Source organism: Trachurus japonicus, chromosome 12 (genome assembly GCF_045865225.1).
Source record: "Trachurus japonicus isolate A0001 chromosome 12, Traja_1.0".
Classification (NCBI taxonomy): domain Eukaryota; kingdom Metazoa; phylum Chordata; class Actinopteri; order Carangiformes; family Carangidae; genus Trachurus; species Trachurus japonicus.
This window is the reverse complement of record NC_140918.1, coordinates 25,846,661-25,865,287: the sequence shown is the minus strand read 5'-3', so window position 1 is coordinate 25,865,287 and position 18,627 is coordinate 25,846,661. Positions and strand designations below refer to the sequence as shown.

Here is an 18,627-nt window from a genome sequence, read left to right as displayed (position 1 = left end):
TTTTATCCCATTGTCAAAAAGCACAACACACACAAATCAAAGACCACTGAATAATAAACAAAGAAAATCTTGTTGTCTAATGATTGCCATAATGAACATTGTTAAGGTGCTGAGCTGGAGCTGTTCTCTGGATCTGCTGCTGTTGATGCACTAATGCTGCATCCTATCATGATACTATTCACTTTACTTACTCTCTTCGAGTGTAATTTTCCTACAAATTTTGTTTTGTTTTGTTATTGTAATTTTTCTTCCTGTAAACAGGGTAGGCATTAATAAGCTTTGCTTCTGCCTTCGCCCTTTCGCCCATATTGATCATGAAATTTTGACTTGTTTGTGTATGTTAATGTTTTGTGGAATGGACGAATAAATCAATCAATCAAATCAATCATAGACTGTGAAGTAAAGTGTAACTAGGATCAAGGAAACAAAAACAAGGGAACAAGGAAAGGCAAAAAAACCCCCCACTACATTTCTAATTCAGGATCTTTCTATGCAATTAAATTCCACTCATTCTCATCCACTAATTCAATCTGCTTTTACTTTGTCAAAGTTACTGTACTTATGGTTGATAATATTTACATGTGTACTGTATGCACTGGAGAAAATGCGGATATTATTATCAAAAGTGACAGCATCAAACTGTTACTGTGGCCGACCAGACAAACAACATACAGTGTTACATGTCCAGAGAAGAAAAAGGATGAAGATGAGAGGAGGACCACAGGATATTCAAGTTAACATTCAACACTTGGGTTTTCTGGAAGAACAAAAACTAAGAAACTAGAAGAGAGAATGAGAAGCAGCTCCATCTCTGCAACCTTTTAGTCATGGTTCACTAATGCAATGTGCACGCTGCACCAAAGCAATGCTTTGGGTGAGTGTTGAACAGAATTACACACAGAGCTTCCACAGACAATAAATGATCATTCCTGGTAAGTGTGTGTGTGTGTGTGTGTGTGTGTGTGTGTGGGGGGGGGTTGTTTCTCAGTAGATGTGTACATCAGAAACCTGTGAGTGCGCCTCATTGATGTAAAGAAAGCTTGCAGATTCCCAGTCCAGATGTCAGTGTAGTGCTGTCTGTGCTTTCACAACTCTGCTACTGATGCATATTTTTTCTCACAGTCACTCAACAGTTGTCCCATTTCTAATAAATGTTTATACAGAAATGTGCTGTGGATAATGTGTCTCAGGCTGAACAACACGTGACAATGGAAGCTGATCATCAGAGAGGTAAACCTTTAGTGGACCACTTAGTTTTCATCTGCCCATGAAGTGATGCAATGTCACATACTGTCTGAGCTGTCAGCTGACGGCTCGATCTCATCCAGGCGCTCGCTGATAGGTGTGCTGAAGAGAGCCGACTTCCTGAAAGGTGTTGTCAGGGTCTGTACGGGCGTCACACCCTGCACCACAAAACAACACAAACATAATAAGATAAGATAAGGTGAGATAAGATAAAATAAGATAAGATAAGGGATGTTAAATCATGATTAATCAGTGAATCTTTTGTGAATCTTTCTCTGAGTGCTGTGAGTTCAGCTGAGGACATTCTGTACAGAGCAGAGAGGAAATTAAGGGAGAGAGCTGTGAGTGCAAAATATGACCCAACAAATGACAAAAACACAAAGAGACAGAGCACAAACAGTTTCGTTCAACATCAGAGATAGATTTACTTCATACCATAATTAAATCTCCTAAAAGGGACTAGAGATATGTAACGTGGTTTTTTAGTAAAAACTCCAACTAAAATATAGTGACAACAACAAACACTGAGATGAAACATTATGACCCACCTGCACCCGCTGGTAGTTCTCACTCCAAAATGAAACTGCCTGGTCAGTTTTATAATCATGAGCCTGAAAACAGAGAAACACTGTGGGTCTGATTTTCCTCTTTCTACTTCTGTTTTTAAAGCATTCAAAGACCATTGCAAACACAGAATATCTTATGTTTGTCTACAAATCTCAAATAGATGACATGTGTGAAGTTCCACCTGTTGAAAATGAAATCGTCATGTCGTCTTTAGTCCAAATCACAAAGCTTTCATTTACATTGATGTAAGACACGGGAGGAAAAGCTAATCACCACATTTAAAAAGCTGGCAACGCTAAATGTTGGGCCTTTTAACTTAAAAACCACCCACAGTTGACTGAACCGGCTGATTACCAGTTTGACCAATGTCAGGCTTAATGAGGCCTTGTAGCTCAAATCGAGCCAATCGGAAGCTGCTTGGTGACACAGGCCTCTGGTATTGTTACTGAGTTGAATCATGAATGTTGCTGGCTACTCCACTGCTTTCTATTTCAGTCTTACAGTGTCTTATCCAATCAACGTTTAAAATAAACCACTAATTTGAAACAGAACAGCAGTGAAGTAGAGTCTTAGACACTTAGCCTACCGCACTAACCAGCATTTTTTAATTCAGTGGAGGAGATTTAAACATTCAGTTACACACAGAGTATCTTGTGTACAGCACATCCACATACCTGGGTTGGTTCAGGTTTTAGAGACACAAATCCCTCAACACAGAAATCCTTCTGTGTAGTGGAGCAGAAGTCAGTTTTGGGCGTTGGTGGATTCTTCTGAGACTGAAACTTGTCACTGTAAAAACAGGCAAAGATCAATATCTATTACTGTTATTAGTACAGTATCAGTATATCTGAGGACGTGAGCACCAATCAGTGTGTTTGTCAACCTTGGGGTCGGGACCCCATGTGGGGTCGCCTGGAATTCAAATGGGGTCGCCTGAAATGTCCAGTAATTGATTAAAAGAATTCCTGATAAAAATAATTTTTAAACTAATTATTATTCGTTTTAAAATTATTATTTTAAAACACCATACACATCAAAACTGTATTCTATACTTTCACTTTCTCAAATTGAAATCGAGTTCAAATAAAATGTAGCATACTGTATAATAATATCTGAGCTGATGCATCCAGAAATTTGTGATGTCAAAATGGGGTCACGAGCCAGAAAAGGTTGAGAACCACTGGTCTAATACATTTACTTTGTGTTACAAGTGTTAGCCCACATGATGGTAAGATGATTACTACGACGCTTTCTATTCCCATTCTACAAACAGCTCCTGAATGCAGCATAACATGAGAGGAAACAAGTGACCTGGTATCCACAGAAATGGTACATGTAACTTGTCTGAGCCCAAGGTGAAGCAACACTATCAAGAGAGTGAGTCAGACACCACTCATGATACACAATCTGGATCCACACAGTCCTGACAATAAGTATAATTAGTGGAAACAACTATATGGGAGAAGCAGTGGTGTGTGTGTGTGACCTTAAAGACCGGTTATGTACAATAAATGTTTTCCTCACATATTATTTAATATCACTGGCTTCTTGTCATGCACTGGAATAGAGACTGATGTGATACCTCAGCCATGAAAAACAAAAAACCCCTTGCCCTCCACAAACCCCTCATCTGGCTGACTCTGTTGATTCATTTAATCAAAATGTGCGTTGTGTTTAACATAACAACTGATCAGCCTAGAAAAACCCTCTGAGCTCTTTCGCTGGAAAGGGACCCAGTCTGAATCAAGCAGCGTTGGTGTGCACCTATAAAGTCCAGGAAATTTAGTGTATGGCTTTGGGGCTGAGTGATGAGACACCGTCTACTACTGGAGGAACAGATTTCATCGAAGACATGGTTTGTATTCTTTATGAGCAGTTAACTTGTGTGGGATGTTAATAACCACATCTGTGGGGATAGACTCTATAAACCCCATTAGGATGACTGGCCTCCACGTAAAATAACATCATAAAATCTGATTTAAAAGGTATTACAGCTGTGATTGAACGGTAAAACAAACCCAGACGTATAAATATTACATCACTTTGCTCCACTATGTTCCCCTCAAGACATGGTCAGGCAAGCGTTCTCCGTTTCCATAAACAAACCACTTTCAACAGTAATTTATTTAGCATCAAAAAGACTTGTTTCATAGTTGATTTACCTTATCATCTGGGCAATATGTTTTTCCAAAAGCTCGCTCCTGATGCCTGAACCATGGAAATATAAAAGAAGAGATGATCTGAGCATGTATAGCAAATCATCTGCAAAAGATTTATTGAACAGTAAAATATAAAACAGAGAAACTAAATATAAAAAAGGTCAGAGCAGCTTCAGCATCTACGTGAATGCTTTACAGACTTGAATAAAGTCTTTTCAGCTCTCATGGAACATGTTTCTGATCCATACGGAGGCAACAATGGCACAAGATGAAATAGTCTCTCTGTGTGGCTGCTGATGGACAAAGACACATACCTTTAAGCCTCACCCCTGGACTCTTTGGAGGGACATAAGCTGCTTTCTGTGAGGTGACAGTCTCCATTTTAGACTCCTGATCAATTGTGAGAATCCCTCTGTGCCCTTGTCTCTGGATTTGTGTCTTTGTCCTCTCATTGTCAAGAGCTGCAACAGCCAGCTGGGTGAATGGATGCAAAGGGTTTACATGAAAAGAAACAAACATGTTACAGTCTAAAAGCAATGCAGATAAATACGGCCGTTGTTAAACCTACAGCACTCAGTTGTTGTAGCCTTCAATAAAAGACACTGTCTTGCTCTGATTTAATCAATAACATATTTGTGTGTTTCATGGTATTTATAATTCTTTCTATTTTCGTTTTGTACACATACCCACATTCTCTGGGTTTGTGTTTTATCTTTTAAAATTAGATCTGAAAAGATTGTTTGTCAGTTTGTTTATTGTAAGGAAAATAAAGAAAACGCCTCGGCTTCTCGAGTGCAAAGAATTCCTGCTTTTCTCTTTGTCTTTGTTGTTAAAAAAAACTCGAAGTGTAGCTGGTATAGCTGGGAACTTCAATGATTTATTTTTTGCATCTTCTGAATATTGAGGGCATCTGTGTTTTGGATTTTTCTGTGTGCTTTTCTGTATCTAATGATAGGTAGGTACAATATTTTACATCCGAGTAAATGACATATGCAAAAAAAGAGAGACAAATGAAAATATCCTGTACAATCACACATTGATCCTGTACCATGAAACTCAAACTACAAACTACACAAATGACCCATATTTGTGCACACACAAAAAGAGTGGTAGAGACACTGAAACGTGTTAATTGGTGATGCACTCCATGTGACCCTACATAAATACAGTTGGATCAGCTATCAAAATATAGCATGTGAGCATGGTTGAAATAAATCAAAACAGAATAAAACACACAAACAAGGTGGCGTGCCATTGGTTGTAGCATCAGACCTCTCACGCACCTTCTCAAACACAGGTGCAACTAATTACATCAGTCATGAATGAATTGGACGTATCATTGGACTGCATGCTGGCACACTGATATGTGACACATACACATGTGCACACCTGCATATCTTGTACCCTGACAACATCTACATTATGACTTGTCACTGCAGGAAAAGCACAGGTGAAACGGTGGTTCAGGTCCATGGAGCATCACTTCAGAAGCCATGCTGGTGAGCCACCATGAACAGCAGCAGGTGAGCTGGAACCAGCTGGAACCAGCTCACCCTCATCCTAATATTGTCAAGTTATGGCACACCACCAGTGCTCGTTCTGCAGTGACATGTCAACATGTCTGCTGTAAAATAAGTTTTCACACTACGACTTTACAGTGTGCTAACAGCGTTAAAGTCAAACGCTAAATCTTGGCAAATTCGCCTTTTGCCACGGTACAGGTCCCCTGTTCCTCAGCAAACTCATCAAATACACAATTCAACAACTCCAAAACGCTCTCATGGACAAGTTGTGACCTGCACATTCACCACGCTAAGAAATAATCATGTATAATTATGTAACATTATGACACACGAATCAAATAATACTACTATTTGCGCTTTTGAAATCACTCCACCCAGCAGCCATGTCTGGAATGTAGTTCTGGCTATGTATTTGCCTCGAAAACAACTCCGTCTTGTAAAGTTACATTATCTCATAGCGTGGTGAATGTGCAGGTCACAGCTTCTCCACGGGTAGCGTTTTGGAGTTGTTGGATTGTGTATTTGATGAGTTTTGAGGGACAGGGGACCTGTACCTCCATTGTGTTCGCTGAGCAGCTCGTGTGTCCGCCCCACGGATCTCGAAACAACATGCACCCATAATTAAAGGTAATAAACCTACCCTTATGACTACAGGGATTATGGCAATAGGCAAATTTACCAAAATGTTGAACTATCCCTTTAACACCTAATGCTCAGCTGGTTAGCATAAAACATGAAGGTAGGAAGTGTCCTTTCAACTTTCTACAGTCACAAAGTAACGTTAGTATTTATGTTTAACTTGAAAACATGTCCCCAGTGTTAGATACTAGCTAGCACAGTGCCATAGGCACAGTGCTAACTTAGTTGTGCTGGCTAGCGTTACAGTTAAAGTCTATCTCCAACAGCCACACAGCTCCATGAGCCACACTCACCTCTTCAGCCCAGTTATGCAACAGACACTTTCCCATTTTATTTTGGCGGCTGTCCCTCAGTTCGGCCATTGTTGGACTAATATAACTGTTACACAGCACTACAGTGACAAAACGTGACCGTAACTCCAAACCCTCCGTCCTCTGTAGACATTTCACTTAGCAACAGCACTGTGTTGACGGACGTGTCGCCATGACAACGGTAACTTTGTTGTTGTTGTTGTTGTTGTTGCTGCTGTCGCTGATTGAAAACGGGGGATCGAGCCTACGCGATTAATGCCCAAAGGAAGGTGAAAAATCAATGATAAAAGTTAAATCCTCTGTTCACTTGATGATATGACAAAGACATGACTTCAGCAACAGGACTCTGTTGACGGAAGTATCACCATGACAGCAGAAGAAACACGAGCAGAAAGAAACTAACTTTAGAAATGTTTTTGTCAAGCTCTGCTATATGTATTGTGCACTCTGTACTTTAGTGTTGTTTCATGTTTGTATAATGTCATGTTTGTATGTTTCAAATTTGATAATAAAGTTTGTTAAAAAAAAACACCAACTTGAAAATGTATCAGGCTCCTCAGAAAAATAAAATTGGTACAAAGAAAAGACAAAAGGATGGATCATTAGTTTCCTCTCTCAGTAGAAGAGAATGGGTTCTTTAATTGTAGGAAATTTACATCTCAACATTAAACATAGGCTAATGTGTCGAACTTAATGAGGCTGGAAGCAAACTACAAATAAATTCTCCTCTCTAAAATAAATATTTTTGATACGGTATTCTTATGAAATAGTTTCCCACTGCATTATCACACTGGTATTTTTCTAGTTCCCTCATTTTGTGTTGTAGCCTATGTGTTCTTATTTTTCTGTCCATAGGCTAATTTTTACATTTTGATGTAACAGGCCTGAACAGGCCTGCAGGAAAGACTTTATCCTTGGTGGTTTGATTTTAATCATTCCAAACTAATACAGAGCACATTATTACTGGATTTCCATATGATTATGTACATTTGAGGTAGCCTAGTAGGTAGCCTACCTGGCTGTATAGGAAATACTGTCGCAATTATATAAGAGTTGAAAGAGTTCTTCAGAACTGAAGGTGAAGGGATGAATAATTTTCCACGTGTTCTTTTGGGTGAGCAGAGCAGCACATCTTCTGGTCTCCAGGAGACAGCTGTGGGTGAAGGCATTGTCCCTTGAGAAGCAATTAAAGTGAACAAAGATGATACTCAGTCATTTCATCACCTGGTAAAAATGTCTTTACATCCAGCACTGTCTGATCCATCCAATCATCACCCATTGTTACATCCATCCTGATGCACCAGGGTTGAGGTGGAGAAATCTCACAAGTCACACTACTTTTTGCCTCTATTGAACTCATAGTTTCCTCTCCTACAAAGAGCATTGTTTTACTCAAAGTGAGAAAAGCTAAAGTAAGGCAACTAACATAAATGACAAAAATAGAGAAACATCATGGTTTTCCATACAGTTAAAGAGGCTTGAAATGGGCCTACATGAAGTTACATTTAGGCTTGAAATGGGCCCGGCCTACATGAAGTTACATTTCGATGACAAGGGAAAAATGTTAAAAAACAACAACAACAACAACAACAACAACAACAACAACAACAACAACAACAACAACAAAAAACCCAACAGATTTCTTTTTCTTTAACAATGTTTTTCCCAAAAAATTTTAAAGGTCTAAAATGTAAACCAACAGACACAGGACCCTCTCCCACCCTCCATCTAGCCTATAGTCCCACACAACAGCTGGTCTCTGATGACAACCATATGATTGACCCTGAGTTGAATTATTCCTGTAAGTGGTTTTGCCAGTATCATATTTAAAAGTAAATTTGAATTTCTATGAGAGGTTTCCTCTGAGAGTGTTTTTGCATCTTTTCTTCATTTGAAAATTATATTGGCACCTAATGAAGTCATATTAAACAGAAATTCACATTTACACTGAACGTGAATCACGTTGTAAAGAATAGCTTTTAAAATCACGAGACCACTGCTTTATTATAACATGAAAAGCAGTTAGGCTTTAATGTGAAAGAAAATGAACTGTAGTTTTCTAGCATTAAAAAAAAAAATCCAGTACAGTTCTAGCAGGATTTGAGCTTTACTCTTTGTTTTCCCTTCACCTACAATCACCTCAAATGTTCATTGTGTATGTGCTGCAGCTCTCTTATATTACCCTGACGGAGAGCATAATTTGCTGCCAAACCAAAAAAATAACATCATCATCATCACTGGGAGAAAAAAAGTAAGTAGGTAAGTAGTAAGTTATTTGCTCAGTTACCTTGTTGAATGACTTGCTCATTGAGAATCGCACACCATTTATTCATATCAGTGAGGCACAGAAACAAACCAGTGAGTCTGTTGCTGAGAAACAGCAGAGGAGTTTTCACTGTCAGGGCGTCTGGAACAGTCTAACACCTCAGCATGAAGCACAGTCAGAAATCTAATCAATGTTTTATAGACGCTAGACTGTCAAACTGTGCCCTGTCTTGCCATGCAAACTAATGGGTGTCCACCCTTTATTTAACAGTGATCTGTGATTATCTTGGCTGTAAATGCCACTTGTGCTGTAGTATGTGCTGCAATAAACCAGCAATGTGATGTTGACGTTATGTCAGCGGCTGGTTAAGACAGTCACCAAGAGCCAAAAGCTGTTTTGCAGTTGTATATTTCCAGTTTTCACAAAGACACAAAATACCAGAGCAACATCAACAAAAGACAGAAAGAAAATTATTTTTCACACAGCCCACCGTCCCCACACACATCCATAAATATAAACTAGAAGCAGAGTGTAGAGTTGTGTTTCTTCATTCTTTAGTAGGCTTTACTTGACATTGTTAACTAAATGCTAAGAGAAAACAAACTCATTAGTTTTGCTCATTCTGGGTGTTGTGTGAAATTGCAACATGGGAATCCATCACATGTGACTTTAACCACTTGAACCATTTTTTAAATGTGAAATTTCACATCTGGCCACATGTGATGTGATGACATACCATAATATGTCAGGTTATAGGCACAGGTGATTTTCAGATGGTACACATACGTGAATGCAACAGTCTCTCATTTGAAAAAAGCAGTAAAATAGTAGGCATTTCTCTTTCACACAATCTTGACAGTGGATCGTCCAATAAAAATAAGAGTCATCTGAGTCAGAAAGCTCTCCTTCATTCACTCAGCGCCTTAGGTAGTAAATGTGGAGTGACTTCACACAGCCTGTTTTTGATTCTTATTGTTAAATTCTGATTGGTGCATGGAGATAGCTGACATCACCTTTTACCAAAAGATCCACACCCACTTTAAACCAGACACAGAGGCTCAGACAAAAACATAAATACAGAAATCTCTGAGGTGATATAATCAGTATTTTCTGAGCGTTGTGCTCATGAGAGATTCAGTCACTTAGAGCAAGAAGCTGAAATTAGGTTTTTGAGGCCTATACATTAACATACATACAATACTGTAAATGCTCATTCTTCAAAAATAACTCAAGATTTATTCCCAGTGCAGATGTGTGGAAGGAGCTTTTCAAAGCGCAGCATCTCCAAAGCTCAAATTCCTGAAACCTGGAGCAACATTCCCCCACCCAGCTTTACCACTGCGGCTGACGTGTGGTCAGTGAAGCGAATGTAAGCTGGACGGGGATCAGATTCTCCAACATCCATGTGGTCCATTAAACCATTCCTCCATCGAAAAAAACATGAAGCTAAGAGAATTTCTTTGCACTCTCTGTGTCCTAACCAACACAGAGTGAATGTTACTATTTTTGTAATGCATTGTGATTACATGTTGACTGACCATCTCCATGACTACCAATATCTCTGCAGATACAGTGATGTGATAGAAAAGTGCTGGGCTGTTTTTCTCCTGGAAACCCTGCAGCTGTGATCGACACCCACCTTGAAGATGTCACTTCTTTATGGGAATTTCATACTCGTTCTGAGAGGGAGCATCAGCTTTCATCTCTTCTCTTTCATCTTCCCTACTGTCGAACCCTGACCCTCAACCCCCTACCCCACTACCAGACCAACAATACAAACACCCTGTGCCATTAACTGTATTCACTTAATATGACTCAAAGTAGTGTTTGGCTTTCATCTTGGGCCTTTGGGTGTTTTTGGAGTTGTGTGCTGTCATTATTATCTGCAGTATACCAATGGGCAGGATTTTTCATTATATAATTTCAGAGTGAAATTTTCCACACATGTCAGTGTAGGAACAGTGTGTGGGTAATTAGGTTTACTCTGGCTTTAACTGTGCATCCAGGCCCAGCTTTAGACATTTTTGATTTGGGGTCTTCAGGACTGTGATTGGACTGTGATACCACTGTTTGTGTTAAATAAAACTAAAGCCGTAGAATCTAATGATACTTCACTCTATTATCTAGTTCCAACCCTTTAACCTTACGTAATAGGAATAAAGTCATTTTGGTGGGGAAGCCAGAGCATTTGTTGGGACAGAGTAAATAGTCATAACATTTGATAATGCATCCACATTAGCACATCAGCAGTAACGACCCGAATTACATTCATCAGTTGGGCAGAAATTAATGGTGCATAGCCTACTGTTCGCTAATAATTTTGTCACATCAGCTTATGGAGACAGCATGTCAGGGTTAAAGGAATATTTGCCCTCCTCATCTCACCATGAGCTGTCTGTTGCCAATGGTTGACAGAACAAACCATGTTTACCTGTTTCACCCCTCTCCTCATTCACTTCTCTTCTCTTTAAGTTACCATGCTAATCAGCTACCTCTGACTCTGTTGACCCATCTCATCACATGCCAACAATCAGCTAAGCTGCTCAGACTGCGTATTGGAACGTCTTGTGAAAGCAGCTCCTGGCAAGTTACCATCACCACCACCCATGTGGCCTCTTTAAGTGTCTGTAAATTGTTATGTTTTTTCCCTATAGTGTTGAAAACTATCTCAATTAAGAAAAAAATGTGCAAAGGTAATCATGTAATGGTGGTAAAATAGGCCCAGGTATCAAAACAAACATGCTACATTTAAAGCAGGAGTTCTTTGAATGAATGTCCATTATATTACGCCCATGGGGGCGGATCTTCCATGTTGGCACAGGGGGGCAATCTGATTGGCCACCCTGTGTGTCCCCCCTAATTGTCATTGAGTTGTGGTAATGTCAATCATTGTGTAAGATAGAGATGATTATTGATTGATTATAATTTTAATGTTGACCAGTGGAAAATGAAAAGTTCCAAAGGTTCATAGGCATCTTCCTTACAAGGTAAAAGATTTAATGCGGCCAATAAAAGCAAGATGAAGATATTCTGTAATCACTGTGTAACTGTACAATATAAATATTCAAGGCAGCGACCAATAGCGGCCTTTATGTTACTTTTGTTCTTGGAAATTAAATGGACTACAGTAACTACTGTATGGCACAAGCAGGTGTCCAATAAAAGGTTCTGAATCTCTAAATGAAAAGGGATAAAACAGACAATGACTATGAAGAAGACAAACATACCATAGTTCTAAGGTTTTATCTGGCATATTTGTATAAAATGTGCCATTATTCAAATAATCCTATATTTTGTTTTTATTATGAATAGAAATAAACTAGTGAAGGAAGAAAAGTGTAAGATTTTAACCTGAAGTTATAACTCTATCATAAAAAAACACAAATTCCATCTGAAATCTTAAGTAAAAGTGTTAAGTCCACCTAAATGGAAATACTCAAATAAAATTTAAACGTAAGTTTCAGGAGCTGGGTGCAAGACATTAAGTTTTATTCCACTCCTACCTTGGTGTAGAGGCAGGACTTTCTAACAACTTATTTCCGAAGATTCAGTGAATTTGCAGGAGAACTTCCTGTCCCTGTAAGGGAAGTCCTCTGTGCATGTTGCGGTGCAGCAATCCTGAACCTGTCTGTGATCGAATGAAAACAGGACTCAGTTGGTCAGACCTCAGGATGGGCTGGCAGTGCAGCACCGTGTAGGAATTTCAACAACATAATTCAATTTGTGCCTGTTAATACATTCACTGCTGTTAGATCTGTCTTCTGTATTTACCTAGCTGGAATAACACTGAGCCTTCGTCGCGTAGCCCACTGCTCAGTACCATAATAAAGAGAAGCGCTGCTGTGTGCCGAAGGTACCGGTGTTATGTGAGAGCCACTGTCTTCCTTCAGCACACAGATGGGTCTTTTTTTTTCAATTCTTTTAAACTCCAGTACCGGGGCTTTGTGTTTACGTTGGCGTCCACCAGTGTACTGTAGTCAGCTGGTCAGCACATCTTCACCTCTTGCTTTTAGAAATCCCCCTCTCCTTCTCCTCTTTCTCTTTTTGAGGTGTAGCGCTGTCTGTGGCACATAAACACCTTCAGCGGGCAGCTCATCCTTCACACCTGAGGGGAGCCATGGAAAATGTTTACTTCTTACAGCTTCTCTGACCTCCAGGAAAGTCAGTAATTGAATTATTTAATCAACATACATTATACCTCTTTTATAACACATTTAAAGTAGAATGTTAGTTGGAAAATATTGACTAAAAATGTAATTTCTGCAGTGCATGCAGGTGTAGTCCAATAACCACAAAGAAAACACAGTGGAGATGTTCTTATATTGATTTTATACATAATCATCCCAGCTCTGAAACTATAAATTATCCATTCAAGTCTAGCATTGAAAGCATTGTGAAAAAGTTATCTGTTTTTCTTCATCAATAAAACACAAACATGTAAACAATTTTAAACTTTCATGTCATTATAGGCTACATTCACTATGCTGGTGAGGAACGTGAGTCAACCCTCAGATTTAGTAATTGGTTGGCATCAATAACATAAAACAAACTCTTCTGCTGGCTGCTGATCAGACCTGCACAGCTTTCAGGAAGATTTTTTCCCCCTACAGAGCTGCTTCGGCTCCAACAAATTCTTAGGATTTCTGGTGTGAACGTCTCTGTGTAGGTCATTCCACAGCTTCTCTGCTGGATTAAGGTCTGTGCTCTGACGGCATGAGCCACTCCAAAAGCCAGACTTTTTTCTCCCCCCTTTTTTTGTTTGAAGTCAATCTGTAGTAGATTTACTTTAATGTTGCTGGATCGCCCAACCCTGACACCCTGACAATATCCTGTAAGATTTAATTTTCCCCTCCATGATGGAGAGCTGTCCAGGTCCGGAGGCAGACCACAGCCCAGACTCTTGATGTTCCCTCAGCCTTCCTTTGCCATCGGGATGATGTCTTCATGTTGGTATGCAGTGTCTTTTCTACACCATAGAGCTGCGTGTTCTTGCCAAACAATTCAACCTTAGTTTCATCAGTCCATAAAACATTTTCCCAGTAGTGTTGAAGAGAGTCAAGCTGCTTTCTGGCAGCTGTCAGGCATGTGGTGATGTTTCCTTTGGAGAGAAACGCCTTCCTCCATAATGTCCTGCCATGGACATCATGCTCCATGCAACCAGCTTGTTTGTACATTAGGATCCCTAAAATGTATAATAGTGGCCCCTTTATGTTGTTTTCACTGTGGATGCCAGTCAGTATTATTACTCCAGTCCCCACTGTAAATGGACAAACCGACTGCAGTTCATGTAACTGTATGACAAACTACTCTGAATATATTCAAGATGAGGGATTATGTGCTAGTTTTCATTTTTCCTCTCACTGGTAGTCTGTCAAAGTGGAGTTGAAGTGTTGGCAAAAAAGAAAAATCCTAAGACACCTTTCTTTTCCACATCCATATGGTATTTATCAAAGTCAGGTAAATTCTCTTTTGCACCTCCTGCATAGGGAGAGCTCCACCCGTCCCATCAGTTGTACATATGAATATATCTGACATCTAGGAATGAAAGATAAGATTTAAACAAAACCGTCTGTCTCCAGCAAACCACACAGGGCCTTTCAGACAGCAATAAAAACAGGGTGTAGATAATTCTCAAATGCCAGACTTTTTTAGAAACCACAGACATGGTTTTCAATAAGAAATGGTCCACAGCACTCCCCATCTGAACTGCCCAGCTGCACATTACCAGTTCTAAAATAACCTTAACAATTTAATGACACCAAATTATAAGTCTAGCCATCAAAGTTTTGTAATGTGCTGCAAATCATATCGGTTAAATCTCAAATCCTCTGTTAAAGTACTGTGCTCGGCATTGTTAAAGTATACATTATGTAAGAATGTGAGGTAACTTACATGTACAATCATGTTTGTGAGTACATTGTAATGTAATACAAAAGATCATCAAGATGAGGGACAATTCCTTTGCATGCCTAACTTTCCAACTTTTAGGGATTTTCATTTTAAATCTTGGAGTGAGCCTCCTGGAGATTTTCAGCATGACAGCTAACCAGGACAATAACCGATGATGCTTGCCTGTAACTCACAGGCTTCTGACAGCCTCGACAATGACACACTGATTGGCATAGTGTTGAATTCAGACATTGTGCATTGTTTCTTTTTTGGCTGGACTGCAACAATGGGGCCAGCCCTATAATCACACACGTTACTGACTGACTGACTGACTGACTGACTGACTGACTGACTGACTGACTGACTGACTGACTGACTGACTGAGTGATGAAGTTTCCACCACTGGTCAGCAGAGTGCCAAGCCTACAGAACTAGTCCGTCTTCTTGGATACTCTGTAACTGCAGGGAAAGAGGAGGAACACTTCTGATACACTGAGCCTCACCTCCATTACAGCAACTCAACAAGTGCCATTTATTAATGTATTACTTTTACTAAAGTAAGAAGAAGAACTAGGATTATTCTTGTTGGAATTCATGTTCTCCAAGAGCTGCTCATGCTCTCCCTTCCTTTCTCTTTACCCAGTATATCTTATGTTTGGTCACTCCTCTGCCCCTAATAATGATTTTTAATGAAAACATTCATTTGCTCCTCTGCTTCCAAACGGTTTCCAAACAGCTGGGAGACCAGAGTGCCTCTGTGTCAGCAACAAATTGTAATGATGGGGCTAGCCATTCCTGTCTGGTCCAGCCAAAAAAAGCTTAAAAGAAAATTGTCTCCATCTAGTTGTTACGAGGACCATCATTCCATTCGATCAAGAAAAACAGACAAACCAACCAAACCAATAAAAACAACAACAAAATACATAAAAATACAAAGTAAGAGACCAACAAGAGAACAAGAAATAAGACACATGATAGTGGGGTCAGTCTAATCAGAAACCTGTTCATTCTGGAGCAGCAGATGACATTGAATTATCCAAAACACAGATGAAAACTTTGTTGATTTGTCAACATGTTCATCTGAAATGTCACCTGCATAAATTACATTTACTAATTTAATATGGATCTTATGTAGGCGCAGGTGTGCATAGCTCCTGCAGCACCCATCTGGCAGCTCTAATTAGTCAGGGCTGTAATTATACTGCAGATAAGGTAGCTTCCCCCTTTAAGGCCTCAGGAGCAGATCAACTATATCCTCCTCAAAGAAACATTTCCTAACTTCCACATCTTCATCATCTTCGTCTTTGACACGTCTGCAAAGAGTTGCTGCCGCAAATAAACACTTCAGGAATCAGTCGTTGTTGTTTCTTCCTTTTGCACTAATCCAAGGTTAAATCCCTTATTGAACATTGTAACAACAATGCCACGAGAGGACAGTTTTCATCAAGGTGTATCTCACACCACAAAGAGCTTCACGGGTGGGTAATCCATCATTGTTGTTTTAAAGGGCAGCAATATTGGATTAATGTTGTTCTTTGCGTCACCTGTTCAAAGAATTCCCACTGTTTCAACATGATGAGTCCAATATCAGCCACCACACTGGGGTTGATTTTAATTAACTTTCTGGCAAAACAACACACTTGAACACCGTAAGAGTTCTACTTAACTGCCTTTTAATGCTACTACCTAATTTCCTGAACACAACAGGAGAAGCTATGATGGAACATGATTTAACGTGGCCATTCCTGTGTCCGAAATGGTATAAAAAGACGACGATACTGTCAAAGAATCAGACCAGCAAAGGAAGAGCTCATCCAAGCAATCCATCCACTAAGCCGACACCTCGCACCTTCTAAGAAGACCTTCACCATGAGACAGTCACTCATGTCCATCATCTTTGCCATAGCGCTCTTGTTCAAGTGCTACGGACTGTCACGAGCGTTGCCCATGGCCAAGGCCGAGGACGCCTCCTTGGAGCAGGACACTTTTGCCTCTCTGCTGAGTGATGAAGCGACGGAAACCAGCCTCAACGACGCAGAAATGGGCACTTTGGGGAAAGCCAGAGGGCCGAGGGTGATCGTCGTCGCCGACCCGAGCCTGTGGAGGGACCTGCGGGTGCTGCACAATGGACTTCCCCTCTTCAAGCGGAGAGCTGATTCCAATGGGGCCGAGCACAGCCAGGACCAGGCCATCCCCATCCTGAGGAGGGACAACATGAGATGCATGGTGGGGCGAGTGTACCGGCCATGCTGGGAAGTCTAGGACAGTTTACAGCTCACACTGAGTTGTAACATAATCCAAAACCCTGTGTATCTATAATTCAATTATTGCATATCTGAGAATAAAAAACTGTTCTGCCTTATATCCTTAGTTTGAGTTCTTCTTTTAGATTTGTTCATGTTTGATGACAGAGGAGTCCAGCTGAGGTGTTGGCAGGTTTACAGTTGAAGGTTTATTTAATTTATTGAAGGTAATTTCTAGTATTTCTGTTCTATCCTATTCCTTACTTATTGCTTTTAGTCTTCTGAATTCATTTTAATTTAATCTCACAATGTGATAGACCACTGTGTTCATCACTGGAGGAAAAACAATCACTGCCAAACTCCTACACAGCTCAGTGTGTATTTGGCACTGTCCTAATAATGGCTTTGTTAGATGAAAATGAGACAGGAGATTCTTCACCATGGCTTTATCGTTTGAGTTATTTGGCATTGTATTGTCTTAGGTGACAGTTTATCCACATCAGCACCCGCCCTGTTTAGAAAAGCAGCCAGGAGCAGTGGGACTGAAGCTGAGTGAGGTGCTTTTAGTCACTTTAAAAAGTCCAGAGAATAAAGCAACCCCCAGTTGAAGTGGTAAAGTTTATTTTGAATATTTTCTGTTTTATCTTACCGCCAAAAAACCCTCTCTCTGGGAGCTACATTCTCTCAGCCATTGAACTGCCGTATTCCTACATACAAACTCACCTACACTTAGCTCTGTCTGACTCAAACAGCTGATCTGTGGAATACAGCAAACCACATAGAAGTGCCTGTGAGTAGAAATGTAGCAGTTCAACAGTTCACAAGTTCTAGAAAAGTAGAGCTGCAAGTACTTTAATACTTGACCTCAAATAAAACATTTGAGCAGAGAACTTTCACTTATAGTGGAGAAATATCTGACCAAGCCTACTTTGAGTGGAGTAATGGAGTGGTCCATCTTTGTCAGTTTCAGTTCTGTAAAATGTGTAGACATGAGAGTGATTCATTGATTGTCTCATCTGACTTGGAAAGCGAGTAAAAACACAAAATACTGAACTTCTTCTTTAACACTCATAACCAGATGCTAGAAGATGGAGCACCCTCTATGACCGTGGGTGGAAACCATCAAGTGAAATTATGTTTTTCTTTACTTTGACTTTTCTTCTTCTCCAGAGCATCATGGAATCATAAAGTTACACAGGAAAGTGTTCATTCAAAATGCCTTTAACTGTAGTAGCTCTTAAGGTCACGGTAGCTGCAGTAGGTCTGCATGTAGGCTGTAAGATCTGATGCAACAAAAACATCTGTGACATCTGAGACTTGAGGTGTGTATTGTAATAAAGCCAGAGCATTAAGCTAAGTGATTTCCTGAGCTTTACAGATGTGTCCTGCACCGCAGAGCCAGGATTTAATAGGAATTGCCTTTTCAATCAATCAGGATGGGAATCAAGCTTCCTGATGTTTGATATAAAATCAATTACAGATGGTTTGGTTCATTAGCTGCTGTGACTCCAGCTTTTTCCAAATGCAGACCATAATGAAGAGCTACAGATCAGACACACATCTTAAAAAAGATGATTTCTTCTACCATCTCCTTTTTCTTCCAGACCTCCATTGTTTATGACCTATGACCCATTAGTCTTTGAACCATCAAAGGCAACACATTAACACATTAGGTCTAGTAATAGGCTGTTGATGGATATCTGGTCGTGCGGGAGTTCATGTGTGGAGCTACAGCCTATCAGTGCGTGTGGTCCAGATGAAGTGTGAATTCCTGCAGCACCTTCC

General features: G+C 40.0%; 3 protein-coding genes across 4 annotated transcripts in view; 1 reads left to right on the top strand and 2 right to left on the bottom strand.

Annotated features, from left to right (window-relative positions):
• Nucleotides 1-18,627, bottom strand: part of ccnb1 (cyclin B1) — a 203,046-nt gene that overhangs the window by 161,454 nt on the left and 22,965 nt on the right. The gene's annotated exons all lie outside the window — the stretch shown is intronic.
• On the bottom strand, nt 1,223-6,582 carry spag8 (sperm associated antigen 8). Of its 2 annotated transcripts, none has more exons than XM_085792449.1 (6): nt 6,427-6,582; nt 4,286-4,445; nt 3,975-4,074; nt 2,487-2,601; nt 1,794-1,856; nt 1,223-1,403 (listed from the first exon to the last, which is right to left on the bottom strand). In XM_085792449.1, the coding sequence occupies exons 1-6, from the start codon at nt 6,493-6,495 to the stop codon at nt 1,284-1,286; spliced, it is 627 nt and encodes a 208-aa protein (XP_085648575.1). In that variant the 5' UTR covers nt 6,496-6,582; the 3' UTR covers nt 1,223-1,283. The 2 variants fall into 2 exon arrangements, with proteins under 2 accessions (XP_085648575.1, XP_085648576.1); XM_085792450.1 differs by having other exon boundaries at nt 3,975-4,020; nt 6,427-6,579.
• Nucleotides 16,424-16,952, top strand: pmchl (pro-melanin-concentrating hormone, like). Its single transcript, XM_085792448.1, has one exon. The coding sequence runs from the start codon at nt 16,469-16,471 to the stop codon at nt 16,859-16,861; it is 393 nt and encodes a 130-aa protein (XP_085648574.1). The 5' UTR covers nt 16,424-16,468; the 3' UTR covers nt 16,862-16,952.

Excerpts from the sequence above, each read along its gene's own strand:
- spag8 (XM_085792449.1), bottom strand. The coding sequence starts at position 6,495 with ATGGCCGAACTGAGGGACAGCCGCCAAAATAAAATGGGAAAGTGTCTG. Across the intron at positions 4,446-6,426 it reads TGCATAACTGGGCTGAAGAG|CTGGCTGTTGCAGCTCTTGA; the intron begins GTGAGTGTGGCT and ends CCATTCACCCAG. Across the intron at positions 1,404-1,793 it reads AGAACTACCAGCGGGTGCAG|GGTGTGACGCCCGTACAGAC; the intron begins GTGGGTCATAAT and ends TTTGTGGTGCAG.
- pmchl (XM_085792448.1), top strand. The coding sequence starts at position 16,469 with ATGAGACAGTCACTCATGTCCATCATCTTTGCCATAGCGCTCTTGTTC.